General features: G+C 35.7%; 1 protein-coding gene across 1 annotated transcript; it reads left to right on the forward strand.

The window, feature by feature from the left end:
- Positions 1-8635: 8635 nt before the first annotated feature.
- Positions 8636-10888, forward strand: LOC113637245. The gene is made up of 4 exons (XM_027137808.2): positions 8636-8870; positions 9561-9588; positions 9697-9774; positions 9930-10888. The coding sequence occupies exons 1-4, from the start codon at positions 8766-8768 to the stop codon at positions 10352-10354; spliced, it is 636 nt and encodes a 211-aa protein (XP_026993609.2). The 5' UTR covers positions 8636-8765; the 3' UTR covers positions 10355-10888.
- Positions 10889-13193: the final 2305 nt, after the last annotated feature.

Below are 13193 nucleotides of genomic sequence, written 5' to 3' on the forward strand. Positions count from 1 at the left end.
TGCTTCCTGATTGTTGAACCTAATGGAGAAGAGAAGAGAAGAGAAGAGAAGAGAAGAGAAGAGAAGAGAAGAGAAGAGAAGAGGGCCTAAAACTGAACCTTGTGGGACCCCACAAGAGAGAGGAGCAGAGGAGAACTCAGAGTCACCACAACTGACACAGAAATTCCGACCGTCCAGGTAGGACCTAAACCATTCAAGTACTATGCCCTTAATGCCCACACACTGCTCCAAACGTGAGATCAGGATTTCGTGGTCAACAGTGTCAAATGCAGCGGTTAAATCGAGAAGCACAAGAATAACACTTTTAAAATTAAAAACTTTTAAAAGATCAGATTCTGTGCTGGGCAAAGTGTTAAAACCGGACTGGAAAATTTCAAGAATATTGTGGGCTTTCAAAAAGGCCATTGATTGACTACAAAATATATTTTCAAGGATTTTTGAAAGAAAAGGTAGTTTAGAGATAGGCCCAAAATTTGCATCCAGAACAGGTTTTTTAATCAGAGGTGGTTTACATTTTTTTGGAACCACACCTGAAGACAGACTGCTATTAACAACTGCAAGAACAGATGGCCCTACAGTAGGGAAGACCTCTTTAAAAAGTCGAGGAGGAACAGCATCATGTGGAGAACCTGAGGGCTTCAAATGATCAACAGTCTTCTGTAACACAGACAAGGTCACAGGCTCAAACCTGTCAGAAACTGCAGAACAGAGGACAGGGATTGAGGGATCATAAACTGAAGGTTAAATAAGAGCTCTAGTGGAAGTGACCTTATCAATAAAAAAGTGCAGAAAGTTTTCACAAACAGCAGTGATGGCATCAATACAGACAGTTTGCGGAGCATTAAGTACAGAATCAATAGTCTTAAACAAAACACGAAGTTTGTTACAGTTTGACAGAATTATGTCAGATAAATATTTTCTTTTAGCATCTTTCACAATTGTCTGATAATGACGCCAGCAGTCCCTTAGCATCTGAAGTGATACATGCAGTCTGTTCTTTTTCCATTGGCTCTCAGCTCTGCGACACTCACAAGCCGTGTCATCCAGCCTTGGCTCAGATTTAGTTTTAGGCTGCATAATTTTCAATGGAGCCATGGGAACTATGAAAGTTTGATGTGTAACCATGAGCTAAGCTCCTCTGAATCATCAAATAGGCCTACTGTATAGCCTCTGGGTATAGCACAGGTCTGATTACCTGTTACATACTGCACAAGATTAAAAGAGTCAATGACGTAGGTTTGGATTTTGTTTTCCCTTAATAATAAAAACCTTCATTTAGAAACTGCACGTTGTGTTTACGTGTTGTATTTTACCAGGGGCGGTTCTAGGATTTCATCTTTAGTGGGTTTTAGCCCTCAGTGAGAATTTAAAACAAGAAGAGTTTTATATTATATATTATATGACTACATAGTAAGCCAAAAGTTATGCTATTATTTAAAATGGCAAAAGTGGCCAATACAATTTTATGCATTATGTAATGATACCAGTCTCCAATCAAATCAGTTCATGTATGTGTGTATTCTCTACGATCAGAGTGTCCAATGAATGCAGTCATTAATAAAATAAATATTCAGAAGACAAAGAACAAATCAATAAATGATAGATATAATAAATCATTATTTTTATTTAGTATTGAATGGATTGTTTGCATTAATATTTTGTTTTGCTATCAACTCTGGTAATAAGAATAGTGACATTTCACTGCGCTCTGACTGACTCTGTGCTTCTCCGTTCAAATAAAGCAGACAGCTGATGACGCACTTTGAAAGACTACACAGAATCGCTCTTGGATCAAACTGATAAATAATTTTCTTTCCCATCGAAAACAAACGTCCTGCATTTTAACGTCATTTTTATTTTTTATTTTTGAAAGTAAAAATCATACTTATAGTTTTCGGGTGGCTGAGATCACAGACAGGGGGGCTGGAGCCACCCTAAAAAACTAGAACCGCCCCTGTCTTTGACTAATATTTAAATTTGTTTGATGATCAGTGTGACAAACATGCAAAAAAAAAAACAAATCAGGAAGGGGGCAAAATATTGTAGCTCCATTGGAGATCATGTAGATGGACATTCATAGGGAAAACAGAACAGGAATGATGAATGATGAATTTATGGTAAAATGTTGTGTCACAGGTCAAGAAATTAAACTATTAAGTGAATAATCTATTTAGATTTAAAAAACTTTTTTCTTTGAACTGCAGAATTCACGTTATACACAGACATTAGACCAAATGCCATATGTGAAAATCTTCTTAAAAAGACCATACAGTGACTGAATACAGAAACTTGTTTCATTTCTTTCCATTTTAAACCAAAGTTGGAAAGTCCCCTTTTATTCTTCTTATTATTAAAATATTTGTTTATGATATGATGTACTGTATTATGAGAGGAATAATTCTTATCTAATCTTATGGTACCTTAGATGTGCACACAAGGTGTTTACGTCACGACCAATATAATCCAGTTACCAATAGATAACATGTATTTAATAAGCTTCAATAACCTGAAAATTGTTGTTTTTGTTTAGGTCCTGCTTCTTCACAGTATTCTACATACTGTAGGTATTCTGTGGCAGCTCCTAGAACTGACTGGTAAAAAAGTTGTAAAATTTAGCACATATTCTGGACAAAGTGGCAAAAGTCATTCAACCAGTTTTGAGCTCCTGTCCTCAGTGCTTCTAGTCCCGACACTGAGGCACATTTCATGGCATTGAGCCTTTGTGTTTATACCTTTTGATATAGGAAAGAAATACTTTTTTAATTTTTTCTCATTAAGCATAGATTCCTGCCAATTTAAATGACCCATAGCGTAATTTTTAATGTATTAGATCGTCTGGCATTTCGCTAAATAAAACGTTTTCACAGCCCAGAATTTTTGTTTTTGAATTTTTGAATCTTCACCAAATTTGTTTAGAGACTATTTTGAGACTAAGCTTCACAATCATTATTAAACATCTTTTGACATTTTGACATTCAAAAGTGTTCCTCTGTATCACAGAAGTAAATCTGATAGTAAAGCCACCAAACAGAAAGTGGGCCCTTGACAATGACAACAGCTTTATAGATTGACATGAAACCTAAGGAAACTTGTTGATCACACACTTAAATTATTTTAACAGAATCTCATCAGAGCTGGAACAGAACAAATATTTCAATGGGTAAAATAATAAAAAAAAAAGTAAGACTATTCATAAAAAATTTTGACTGCTATCCCAACATAGATGGTATCGTTTTGTGACCTGTGATCTCCTGCTGCCTAGTGAACTAGTGTCAATGAGACACTGCCAGTGTGTTATAGACTTCAAAACTCTGAATAAAGGCATCTGCCAAATTAATTAACTATAAAATGCTTGAGCTAAAATCAGAATATTATCATTTGTCCCACAATTCCTGAAGACAGTGGCTTTAGACATTACTTTATACACATTATCTGTAATATAATACAGCAGACAATGAAGTAATCATGATAATTGTGAAGTCATATCTCTTCAGTAGTTGATTGTATCTACACATATTGGTGAACATGTCCTGAGGAAGAGTGCTTGGCAACTCTTTATCTGATTACAGCTATACTTTATGTAGTGCTCAATTGTTCTATAAAAATGCAGCTATAACAGAATTTGCTAAATTCTTCTTGTACAAACCTGTCCTGAATGAATAAAAACAGCTAAAAATAGCTCACTGCAAAATCATTTAGCATCTTTCACAATTGTCTGATAATGACGCCAGCAGTTCCTTAGCATCTGAAGTGATACATGCAGTCTGTTCTTTTTCCATTTGCTCTCAGCTCTGCGACACTCACAAGCCGTGTCATCCAGCCTTGGCTCAGATTTAGTTTTAGGCTGCATAATTTTCAATGGAGCCATGGGAACTATGACAGTTTGATGTGTAACCATGAGCTAAGCTCCTCTGAATCATCTTCAATGTTATTAAACATCTTTTGACATTTTGACATTCAAAAGTGTTCCTCTGTATCACAGAAGTAAATCTGATAGTAAAGCCACCAAACAGAAAGTGGGCCCTTGACAATGACAACAGCTTTATAGATTGACATGAAACCTAAGGAAACTTGTTGATCACACACTTAAAATATTTTAACAGAATCTCATCAGAGCTGGAACAGAACAAATATTTCAATGGGTAAAATAAAAAAAAAAAAAATAAGACTATTCATAAAAAATTTTGACTGCTATCCCAACATAGATGGTATCGTTTTGTGACCTGTGACCTTGTCTGCTGCCTAGTGAACTAGTGTCAATGAGACACTGCCAGTGTGTTATAGACTTCAAAACTCTGAATAAAGGCATCTGCCAAATTAATTAACTGTAAAATGCTTGAGCTAAAATCAGAATATTATCATTTGTCCCACAATTCCTGAAGACAGTGGCTTTAGACATTACTTTATACACATTATCTGTAATATAATACAGCAGACAATGAAGTAATCATGATAATTGTGAAGTCATATCTCTTCAGTAGTTGATTGTATCTACACATATTGGTGAATATGTCCTGAGGAAGAGTGCTTGGCAACTCTTTATCTGATTACAGCTATACTTTATGTAGTGCTCAATTGTTCTATAAAAATGCAGCTATAACAGAATTTGCTAAATTCTTCTTGTACAAACCTGTCCTGAATGAATAAAAACAGCTAAAAATAGCTCACTGCAAAATCATTGCAAAATCATTGCAAAATCGAGGTAACTCGGTTTAAAGACATGCTCAGCCATGTTTTGCATTGTATAACGCAACACATTCATAGTAATAACAGTATCCGAAGGTAGTAAACTAGTAAAAATCATAGAGGAAACTGATTTCTCTTTCAAAAAGATGTTTACTATAAACAATTTTTGTTTGATTCTACTGAATAAGAAGCAAAATTAATACACTTTGTAATGCTTTAAAATCCAAAAACAAATATGGTATTCATTTACAGTACAAAGCAGGATTGAATGAGTAATACGATCACGTTAATGAGATTCTGTATTGGTGCTGTGGGATTTACAAGTCACAGAAACATTAGTGCTGTCAAAGAGCTGATTATTTTTTTCGTGAAGCGTGTGGCACTGTCAAGCTTCCAGTGAAATTCTTCTGGTGAAGTCATTCAATTCTGTGCCCTGCCTGAGATATTTAGATATTGTTACATACATTTGTGAGATTAATTTATACATTTATTTTAAGCCTTTTAAACATTTATTTCACATTGAAGTATAAGTGACCTCAGAAAATAAACTGGATAAAAATCAGGAATTTAGGGACTTTGGACATCACATGGGTCTTAGACTTGAGCCCGATCTCTGTCTCTGTCTTTGTGGTGTTTCTCTACATTTTCTACTTTTTATCCTGTTGGTTTTTCCCGTGCGTCAGTAAAAACTAAAATGCTCTATCATGCACTCATGCTTTTATCCAGGGTGTGCTTATCCCTTGTGTCCATTACAACTTTCACCACTTTTTTTCAATGGAACATCTGTGCAAAAATTTGTTGAAGCACAAAGCACATTCTTTACTTAATAACCAATACGTTGAGGTCAAATATTACATAGGAAAAGACCCAGAATGGGCATTCCTGATTTTAGTATAACCTTTTGCTCCCTCATTGTTCTTCCTAAATGTCATCCACCCCACCCCCCTTATCTATGCATGTTTTTCCATGTGTAGAGTTATATTACTTGAGAAACATTATCACACTACTAGCATACTACTAAAATCTTCCAGTAAAAATTTTAATCCCAATTTCCCCAAATTCCTCAAGTTCAATTATCTGTGTATTATGTCAGATTATTTTGTTACCTGGAGAAAGTATAGAGGCAGGATGAAATTACAGCATCACTTACTGTATGACTAACACTTAGAGACGCTCAGTATGGGATAAGTGTGGGAGGCATGCCCTAACAATGACATCACCAAACATTGTCAATATGTGAAATGCAGGACATGAAAAGACAAAACATTAGTTGGGTGTGTTTCCTGTAGGTTAATCACGTGGGAAAGCAATGAGTAATCATGTGATGATTTAATACCTATTTTAACTGAAAGACTGAGGTGAAATTCTAATAGTGGGTATAATGATGTGGGTGGTTTAATGCAATGTCTTTTACCAAAGTTTAATAGGAAAAAAAGAGCTATTGGTTTATTTGACATGTTGTTTAATTTTATGTTGTTTTATTGTTAGCTTGCATTTTAGGCTTTTTAAATACTTCAAGCTGATGTTTCTCTCATCTACATTAAGATGTACATTATTTCTGATATCAAGATATTAGATTCCTTAGATATCAGGTTCCTTGAACAATTGGTAAACAGTTTCAAAGGACACTGCCATTAGGGAATACTGTTAACATGAAAGTGTCTACCAGTTCTCTGCAATGCTTAAGTGGATTGTTCGGTTGAAAGTAACAGCCACAGGAATGTCAGGACCCAAGGTTTCCCAGCAGAGCAGAGTATCACACTGCCTCCACAGACGCCTTCTTTCCATAGTGCATCCTGGGGCCAAATTCTTTAGATAAGCAATGCACACGGATTCGGCTGTCAACATGATGTGAAAGAAAATGTGCCACTGTATTCCATTGCTGCATTGTCCAGGAGCATCTATCTATCTATCTATCTATCTATCTATCTATCTATCTATCTATCTATCTATCTATCTATCTATCTATCTATCTATCTATCTATCTATCTATCTATCTATCTATCTGTCTGTCTGTCTGTCTGTCTGTCTGTCTGTCTGTCTATCTATGTGGACTGTCTGTCTGTCTGTCTGTCTATCAATGTGTGGGAGTGTGTGTTTCGGTTGCTTAAAAATAAAGCAAACAATGTTCCTCTTGCACCTGTCAGTATAAAAGATATTTCCATTTTTGCTTGGGAAGTAACAATTATGGTGGAGATGATGAACCATCTGAAGGTTTCAAGGAGACAATTATTCAACAATGCTTAAGTAGAAAAATTACAGAGCACAGACCGCAATCATCGCTGTTGTTACAACTGGCTCAATAATATATAGGTTCTGCTTCTGTCAGCCAAGAATCAAGAATCTGAGGCTACAATGGACACACATTTACCAAAACTGGTAAAAACTTCACCAGGGCTGATGAATTTCAGTTGCTGCTGTTCCATGGAGAAGGAACGTCAGAACTTGGCATCAGCACGACAAACTAATGTTAACTAGATTTAAACTTCCTCGTGTCAACAGCTACTGTATATCGGAATGCCAACAGAATGCTATTGCCGTTCACATACATGCTTTTATTGCCATAATTTCTCATGGTCTATGGTGTATCCATTTCAACCGTTATCTATATTATATATGTGGAAATAATATAGAAGAACTAAGATTATGTTTTCTATTTGGATTCATTTGGTTTAATATTGTATCACTGCGTTATTTAACATCACATTTAGCATCAAGGGGTTGTAGTGGAAGATACATGACAAATATTGGAAAGAGGATCATACTGTACATTGTTTTGCTTCATCTAATTCATATAATTAATACAGTCTAACTAAAGCATTAGTCATCACCAAGCAGTAATTTGTCTCATACTGGTTTTATGAACATGACTATGAGTTCAGTGTACATGAAGGGTCTCCACAGTCACCAGTGCTGAGTCGGACATAGTAGCTCAGAGTTTCAGATGTTCGACTATTAATTGGGAAGTTGTGAGCTGTGTCAGGACCAATGACCTACCAGTGCTGGGCCCTGGAATAAGGCCCTTAACCCTCAACTGTTGTTGTATAGATGAGATAAATGTGAGTCACTGTGGAAAATGGTGACTGCTAAACACTGTAAATGTTCCATGTACAGCGCTGTAGGGATGTACAGGAGATTCACTGCATAAATGTTCTGCTGACAAATTTCCAATGATTATATTATGAAATCATGTCAAAATTAACCAGAACAACAGCTTGTGGGATCCATGCTGTGAAGAATTGAGATTTTTTTTCCAACAATGCCAATAAATAATAGAAATGGGAGGTGGCATTGTGAACTTGTAGCTCAGTGGTTAAGGTATTGAACTACTGATGGGAACGTAGCAGGTTTGAATCCCAGGTGCACCAAGCTGCCACCTCTGGGTCCCCGAGAAAGGCCCTTAACCATCAATTGCTCAGATAATCATGAGTTGCTCTGTATAAGCAAATGCTGTAGATTTAATGTAAAATAAAAAATTTTATTGATAAAGAAACTGAATTGTGTTGCTATTGTTGTAAGAAATTTACTATAGAATTTACTATAGAACCACCATCCTAATTTGTTGTCATTATACCTAGGAGAAGATTTTTATTTCCATATCCTGTTACTGAAGATCGAATAACATGCATATCATATTTAATAAACGTCTCACAAGTGATAAAACTGTTTCAAACTACCTGACACAAAAATATAAATAAAAAGAGTGAAAAAAACTTTAGATTGATAGAAACTTTTTTTTTGGTTCGGTTTGTTAACGAGTAAAAAACTCTACTGTAACTGAATTCACAAGCTTCCGAAATCCATGTCAGCATTTCATTCTTTTGCATGTCACGCCTCTTTTATCACTTACTAGAGAATAAAGTCTCAGTCAGACGTCTGATTGTCACGTCATGGTTTTTTCTAGTGTCTGGACCTTGAAGGGGCGCGTCCACGCGTTAGGGCGGTCCATGTGACAGTATGAATAAATTTCCAGCACCAGATAGTGGGAAATTGCCGGAACACAGAACAGCAACATAAACGAAGGAGGTGGATTTCGGCTTGCCATTGAAACAAGGGGAAATACTACTGTACATGCGACTATGCTTCGGTGTCGGAAAATAACGCGACAGGTGTCGGGAGTGCGCTGCGCTACCGGATTCCTGATCCTGATGGTCTGTCTCCAAGCATCCCTGCGCGTCACACAGGTAAAGCATCAATCTCCACTCTAGCTCACTAAAGACTAAGCCACGGATAACAGATGTTGTGGATACAGATGTTGTAGGTGCGTAAAGAACACATGCAACCGCCTGCAACCTTTCTCTTTATTGAGAGAAATAAATCTTTATTTTTATTTTTATTGTCAGGACAAAAACACCACCGCTGTAGTTATAGCCTCTATATCTCTAACTCTATCTTTAGTATGCTCATTTAAAAACACTAGTCTACCCTTAAGATGAAGTAGAATTTTATAAGTATTTTAGTACACCTATTAAATGAAATACACACATGATGACCTAAAAAGGTACATGTTAATTTTAATGTTATTGTTATTTTCTCCAGAGTCTGTTTAAGCTTCATATAAAATTCATTACTTCATATAAAATTGTCAGAAGACTTTCTTCCCCTCTTTGTTAAATAATGCATTAACATAAATATCTCCATGGCTGGAATCTCTGAATACTATCATACCAAAAAATATTTACAGCATGTCAAAACAGTAGGCTATACTGACATCATGGATAACGTAATATTCTTTCATACTTATATACTTGAGTATATAAGTATAAATCTTAGCTGTTTTGTAATGTTGAGCATTCTCAGGACCCCACAATACTATAAAGTTTGTTTGAATATTCTCTACATGGTGAAGTTTCTCACAGTCTGTTTTATTCTAGGCAGCAGTTACTAAGAAGCAACCTAATGGTAAGATTTTATATTCTACAATATAAATATATTGTGCTATATATGATGTACAATTTAAGTTGTTATGGTACACATAAATTTGGGTATTGACTCTCTGTTGTTATGCAGATATCCAGACAGATAGTCAAGAAGGTGTCCAGGCACATGGGAATAGTAAACGTGCTTGGGAGACAGCGTTTCTATTGAGTAAGCAAATCAGTCTTCAGTTACTCTAGTTCAAGTTCAAGAAAACACTTTAGATTATCTTTATTGTTCATGCCTTCATATGAACATTTGTTTACATGTATGTGAATTGAAGCCAATTTGAGCACTAAGCCTAATTCTTCCTTTCTCTCTGAAAGCTGCAAGACATGGAGATGGGGAAAAAGTTCCAGCTTTACAGGACGGCATTTACATTTGGTGGATGCTCAGCAGCAGAGGCAAATTCACACTGAAGGACAAAAACACAACCCTTGTTGTGCCTAAGAATGGCCTATATTTACTGAATCTGAAGATGTACTACAGTATAGATTCTGATCATCAGTGTAAGCAAATGTTGTTTTTGAACACCTTTATTCAGCAATACCATTCTTCTTACCCAAAATGGAGAGAAGTCATAACAGGCAGAGACACGATGCAATGTGTACAGGACTGGCAACAGTCTGTTACTTTAACTCAAGTGATTAGGTTGAACAAAGGAACGATGCTTAGAGTTAAAATAGATCCAAAAAACTATCCGTTTATTATCTGGGATGATAGCACCTACTTCACTGTCACTCGTCTGTAGTATGGTTCCTACTTAAATTTAAACTCTCATGTTGTATTGTGTTCTTTATTGTGTTCTATTTTGCAATTCTGTACAAATCACAGAGCAAAAAGACCATTATGTTTTAAATATATGATATGATATTTCTTTGCATTTTGCCTGTTTTTTTAACTATGACTATGAAATTCTTGTAAAACATATTTCCATAAGGAATCTATATGCTGAATATAATATATTGAATAAACAAAGGCATTATCATTAATGCAATCTATTGCATTATCAGTCTTTTTTGATAAATAATGGCCAAGACTTTTAATGGTTTTCATTGCCAGTTGGCGATGGACATGTTTTATATTAAAACGACTTTTTGTGCTGAGGTTCCATTTTGATAAATTGAAAGTTAAATAAAAGTCAATAAATAAACTCTTTATTTTCTTCATTTTCTTCTAACACACAGATGAAGATATTAAAATTTTGTATGGCAGTTTCCAACATATAAAGTATGTTTTCTCTAATACAAATATACAGAAAATAAAATAAATAAAGAATGAAAAATATGATAGCCTGCATATACATACAGGCTTGTTGATCTGTCTTCGTCTCTCACTTTTACACACACACACACACACACACACACACACACACACACACACACACACACACACACACACACACACACACACACACAAATTTAAATTCAAATTTATTTGTATAGCGTTTGTAACAATGGACATTGTCTCAAAGCATCTTTACAGGACAAAAGAAACATAATACAGAAAGTTTAATATTATACCAAGGTTCAAGATTAATATTAGAAATATTAAATGAGGTGAGAATGAGAGTGTGTGTGTGCCCTGCGATGGGTTGGGACTCCATCCAGGGTGTATCCTGCCTTGATGCCCGATGACGCCTGAGATAGGCCCAGGCTCCCCGTGACCCGAAGTAGTTTGGATAAGCGGTAGAAAATGAGTGAGTGAGTGAGGTGAGAGAAACCAGAATGAAAAGAGAACACATCCTTATTTGTGTGACACTGGTGGGTGTGAATATACATTCTGATACTTGTGCATTAAGTAGGAGGTTGTTGTCCTCATAGACCACATTTAGTTGCATCTCCTCTTTGACTGCCCAAAAGCCTCATGAAAAGGGATCCCACTGGAGCTAGTACATCTCTAGATGTCTCAGGTTCCTCACAGATTTGGCCTTTTAGCAATGAAAGTCCGACATCATGACACGGAACACAACTAAAGCTGGTACAATCTCTGGATACCTCTTTATGTGTGTAAAAAGAGAAGAAAGTAGAGAGGAATTGGCGTAGCTGCTGTTCATAATATTAACCAGCACTAGTTAATAATCAGATATTATGGAAGCCTGACTAAAGAGATATGTCTTTAATCTACATTTACACTGGGAGAGTGTGTCTGAGCCCTGAGCACTGGAAGGCTATTCCGAAGTTTGGGAACTAAATGTGAATCTACTAGTAGATTCTAGTAGATTTTGATATTCTGGGAACTACCAGAAGTTTTGTGATCTCAGGAAGCATGACGAATTTTAGCGTGGTAAAATCTGGTTAGATCCATGGGAGCAGTTTGTAATCAATTCTAATCTTAACAGGTAGCCAGTGTAGAGATGATTAAAATTAGAGTTATATGATCATATTTTCTTGATCTGGTAAAAATTCTGGTAGCTGTGGTTTGGACTTTGATTTATTTTTGCCACATATCATTTCTTTCCTTTGTCTCTCTTCTCTGTCCAGCTCTCAGTTTTTCTAATTTTCACCTCTATACTTTCGGTGGAACGTGAAGTGGTTGTTTCTTTGTGTTTGACATGTTCCGTATCCTAAGATGCATTTCTACTCATCCCAGTTATTTTAGTTACTATAGCCTTCAGGTCTGATTAAACCAGTCTGGACTCTCTCCTATGACCGTTCTGATGATCAAGGTGTTTCCTCCTGTAGAATTACCGCTCACAGGATGTTTTCGTTTGAAAAATCCCAAGAGATTAGAATTTTCTGAAATACTCAAACTAGTCCATAAAGAGACCAGTACAAATATAACATTAAATATTTGCCATTTAAGTCTTATTAAATTCCACCACAAAATCATTTCATGGACACCATACTGTATATTTAAGAAAAAGGGGCTTCTTCTTATTAATCTATTATGACATGAAATGCCCCAGAATTGAAATGGTTTTGAATGGAATTTAAATAGTTTTCTTGTATTGCCTGTGTTTTGTGACTTTTATTTTTTTGTATACAAGCAGATGTTTAGCAATTTACAGAGAATATTGCAGGCATTCTTTAGAAGAAATAAAAGTGTGATAGTATATGTATTTATGAACAATATACAGGCAAACTTGGTTTTCAAGTGTCCAGTTTTAGTAAATATTGTAAATGTAAATAGATATAAATATAAATATTGTAAATATTATAGCCTCAGAGTCATGCAATTGCTTGACAGAAATCTACCTCAATGTTATTCTCTGTTGTAGCTCATCTGCTTTTGGTTTGGCAAGTCCGGCATTCTCGGATGTAGAGAGTGATCATTTTCTAGCCTTCCTGTCAATTTAGACCTGAATGACTATTCCTGTTTGACCTCTGACTAAAATATATCTTCACCTAAAGAACTACAGCTCACAGGATGTTTTTGTTTTTCACACCATTCTGTCTAAACTCTATAGACTAATCTTTATAAAAATGCCAGTAGCTCACCATTTCCAAAATATTCAAACCAGATCCCATTTTCTCATATTCCAAAATTGGAATATGAATGAAACATGAATGAGCAGGGGTAAAGGCGTTATTAATTAGAGGTCTGTTAGTGTGTCTACACATACAGTACTGTACATACATACATACATA

The sequence above is a fragment of the Tachysurus fulvidraco genome, chromosome 26 (genome assembly GCF_022655615.1).
Source record: "Tachysurus fulvidraco isolate hzauxx_2018 chromosome 26, HZAU_PFXX_2.0, whole genome shotgun sequence".
Lineage (NCBI taxonomy): Eukaryota > Metazoa > Chordata > Actinopteri > Siluriformes > Bagridae > Tachysurus > Tachysurus fulvidraco.

Excerpts from the sequence above, each read along its gene's own strand:
- LOC113637245 (XM_027137808.2), top strand. The coding sequence starts at position 8,766 with ATGCTTCGGTGTCGGAAAATAACGCGACAGGTGTCGGGAGTGCGCTGC. Across the intron at positions 8,871-9,560 it reads CATCCCTGCGCGTCACACAG|GCAGCAGTTACTAAGAAGCA; the intron begins GTAAAGCATCAA and ends GTTTTATTCTAG. Across the intron at positions 9,775-9,929 it reads GGAGACAGCGTTTCTATTGA|CTGCAAGACATGGAGATGGG; the intron begins GTAAGCAAATCA and ends TCTCTCTGAAAG.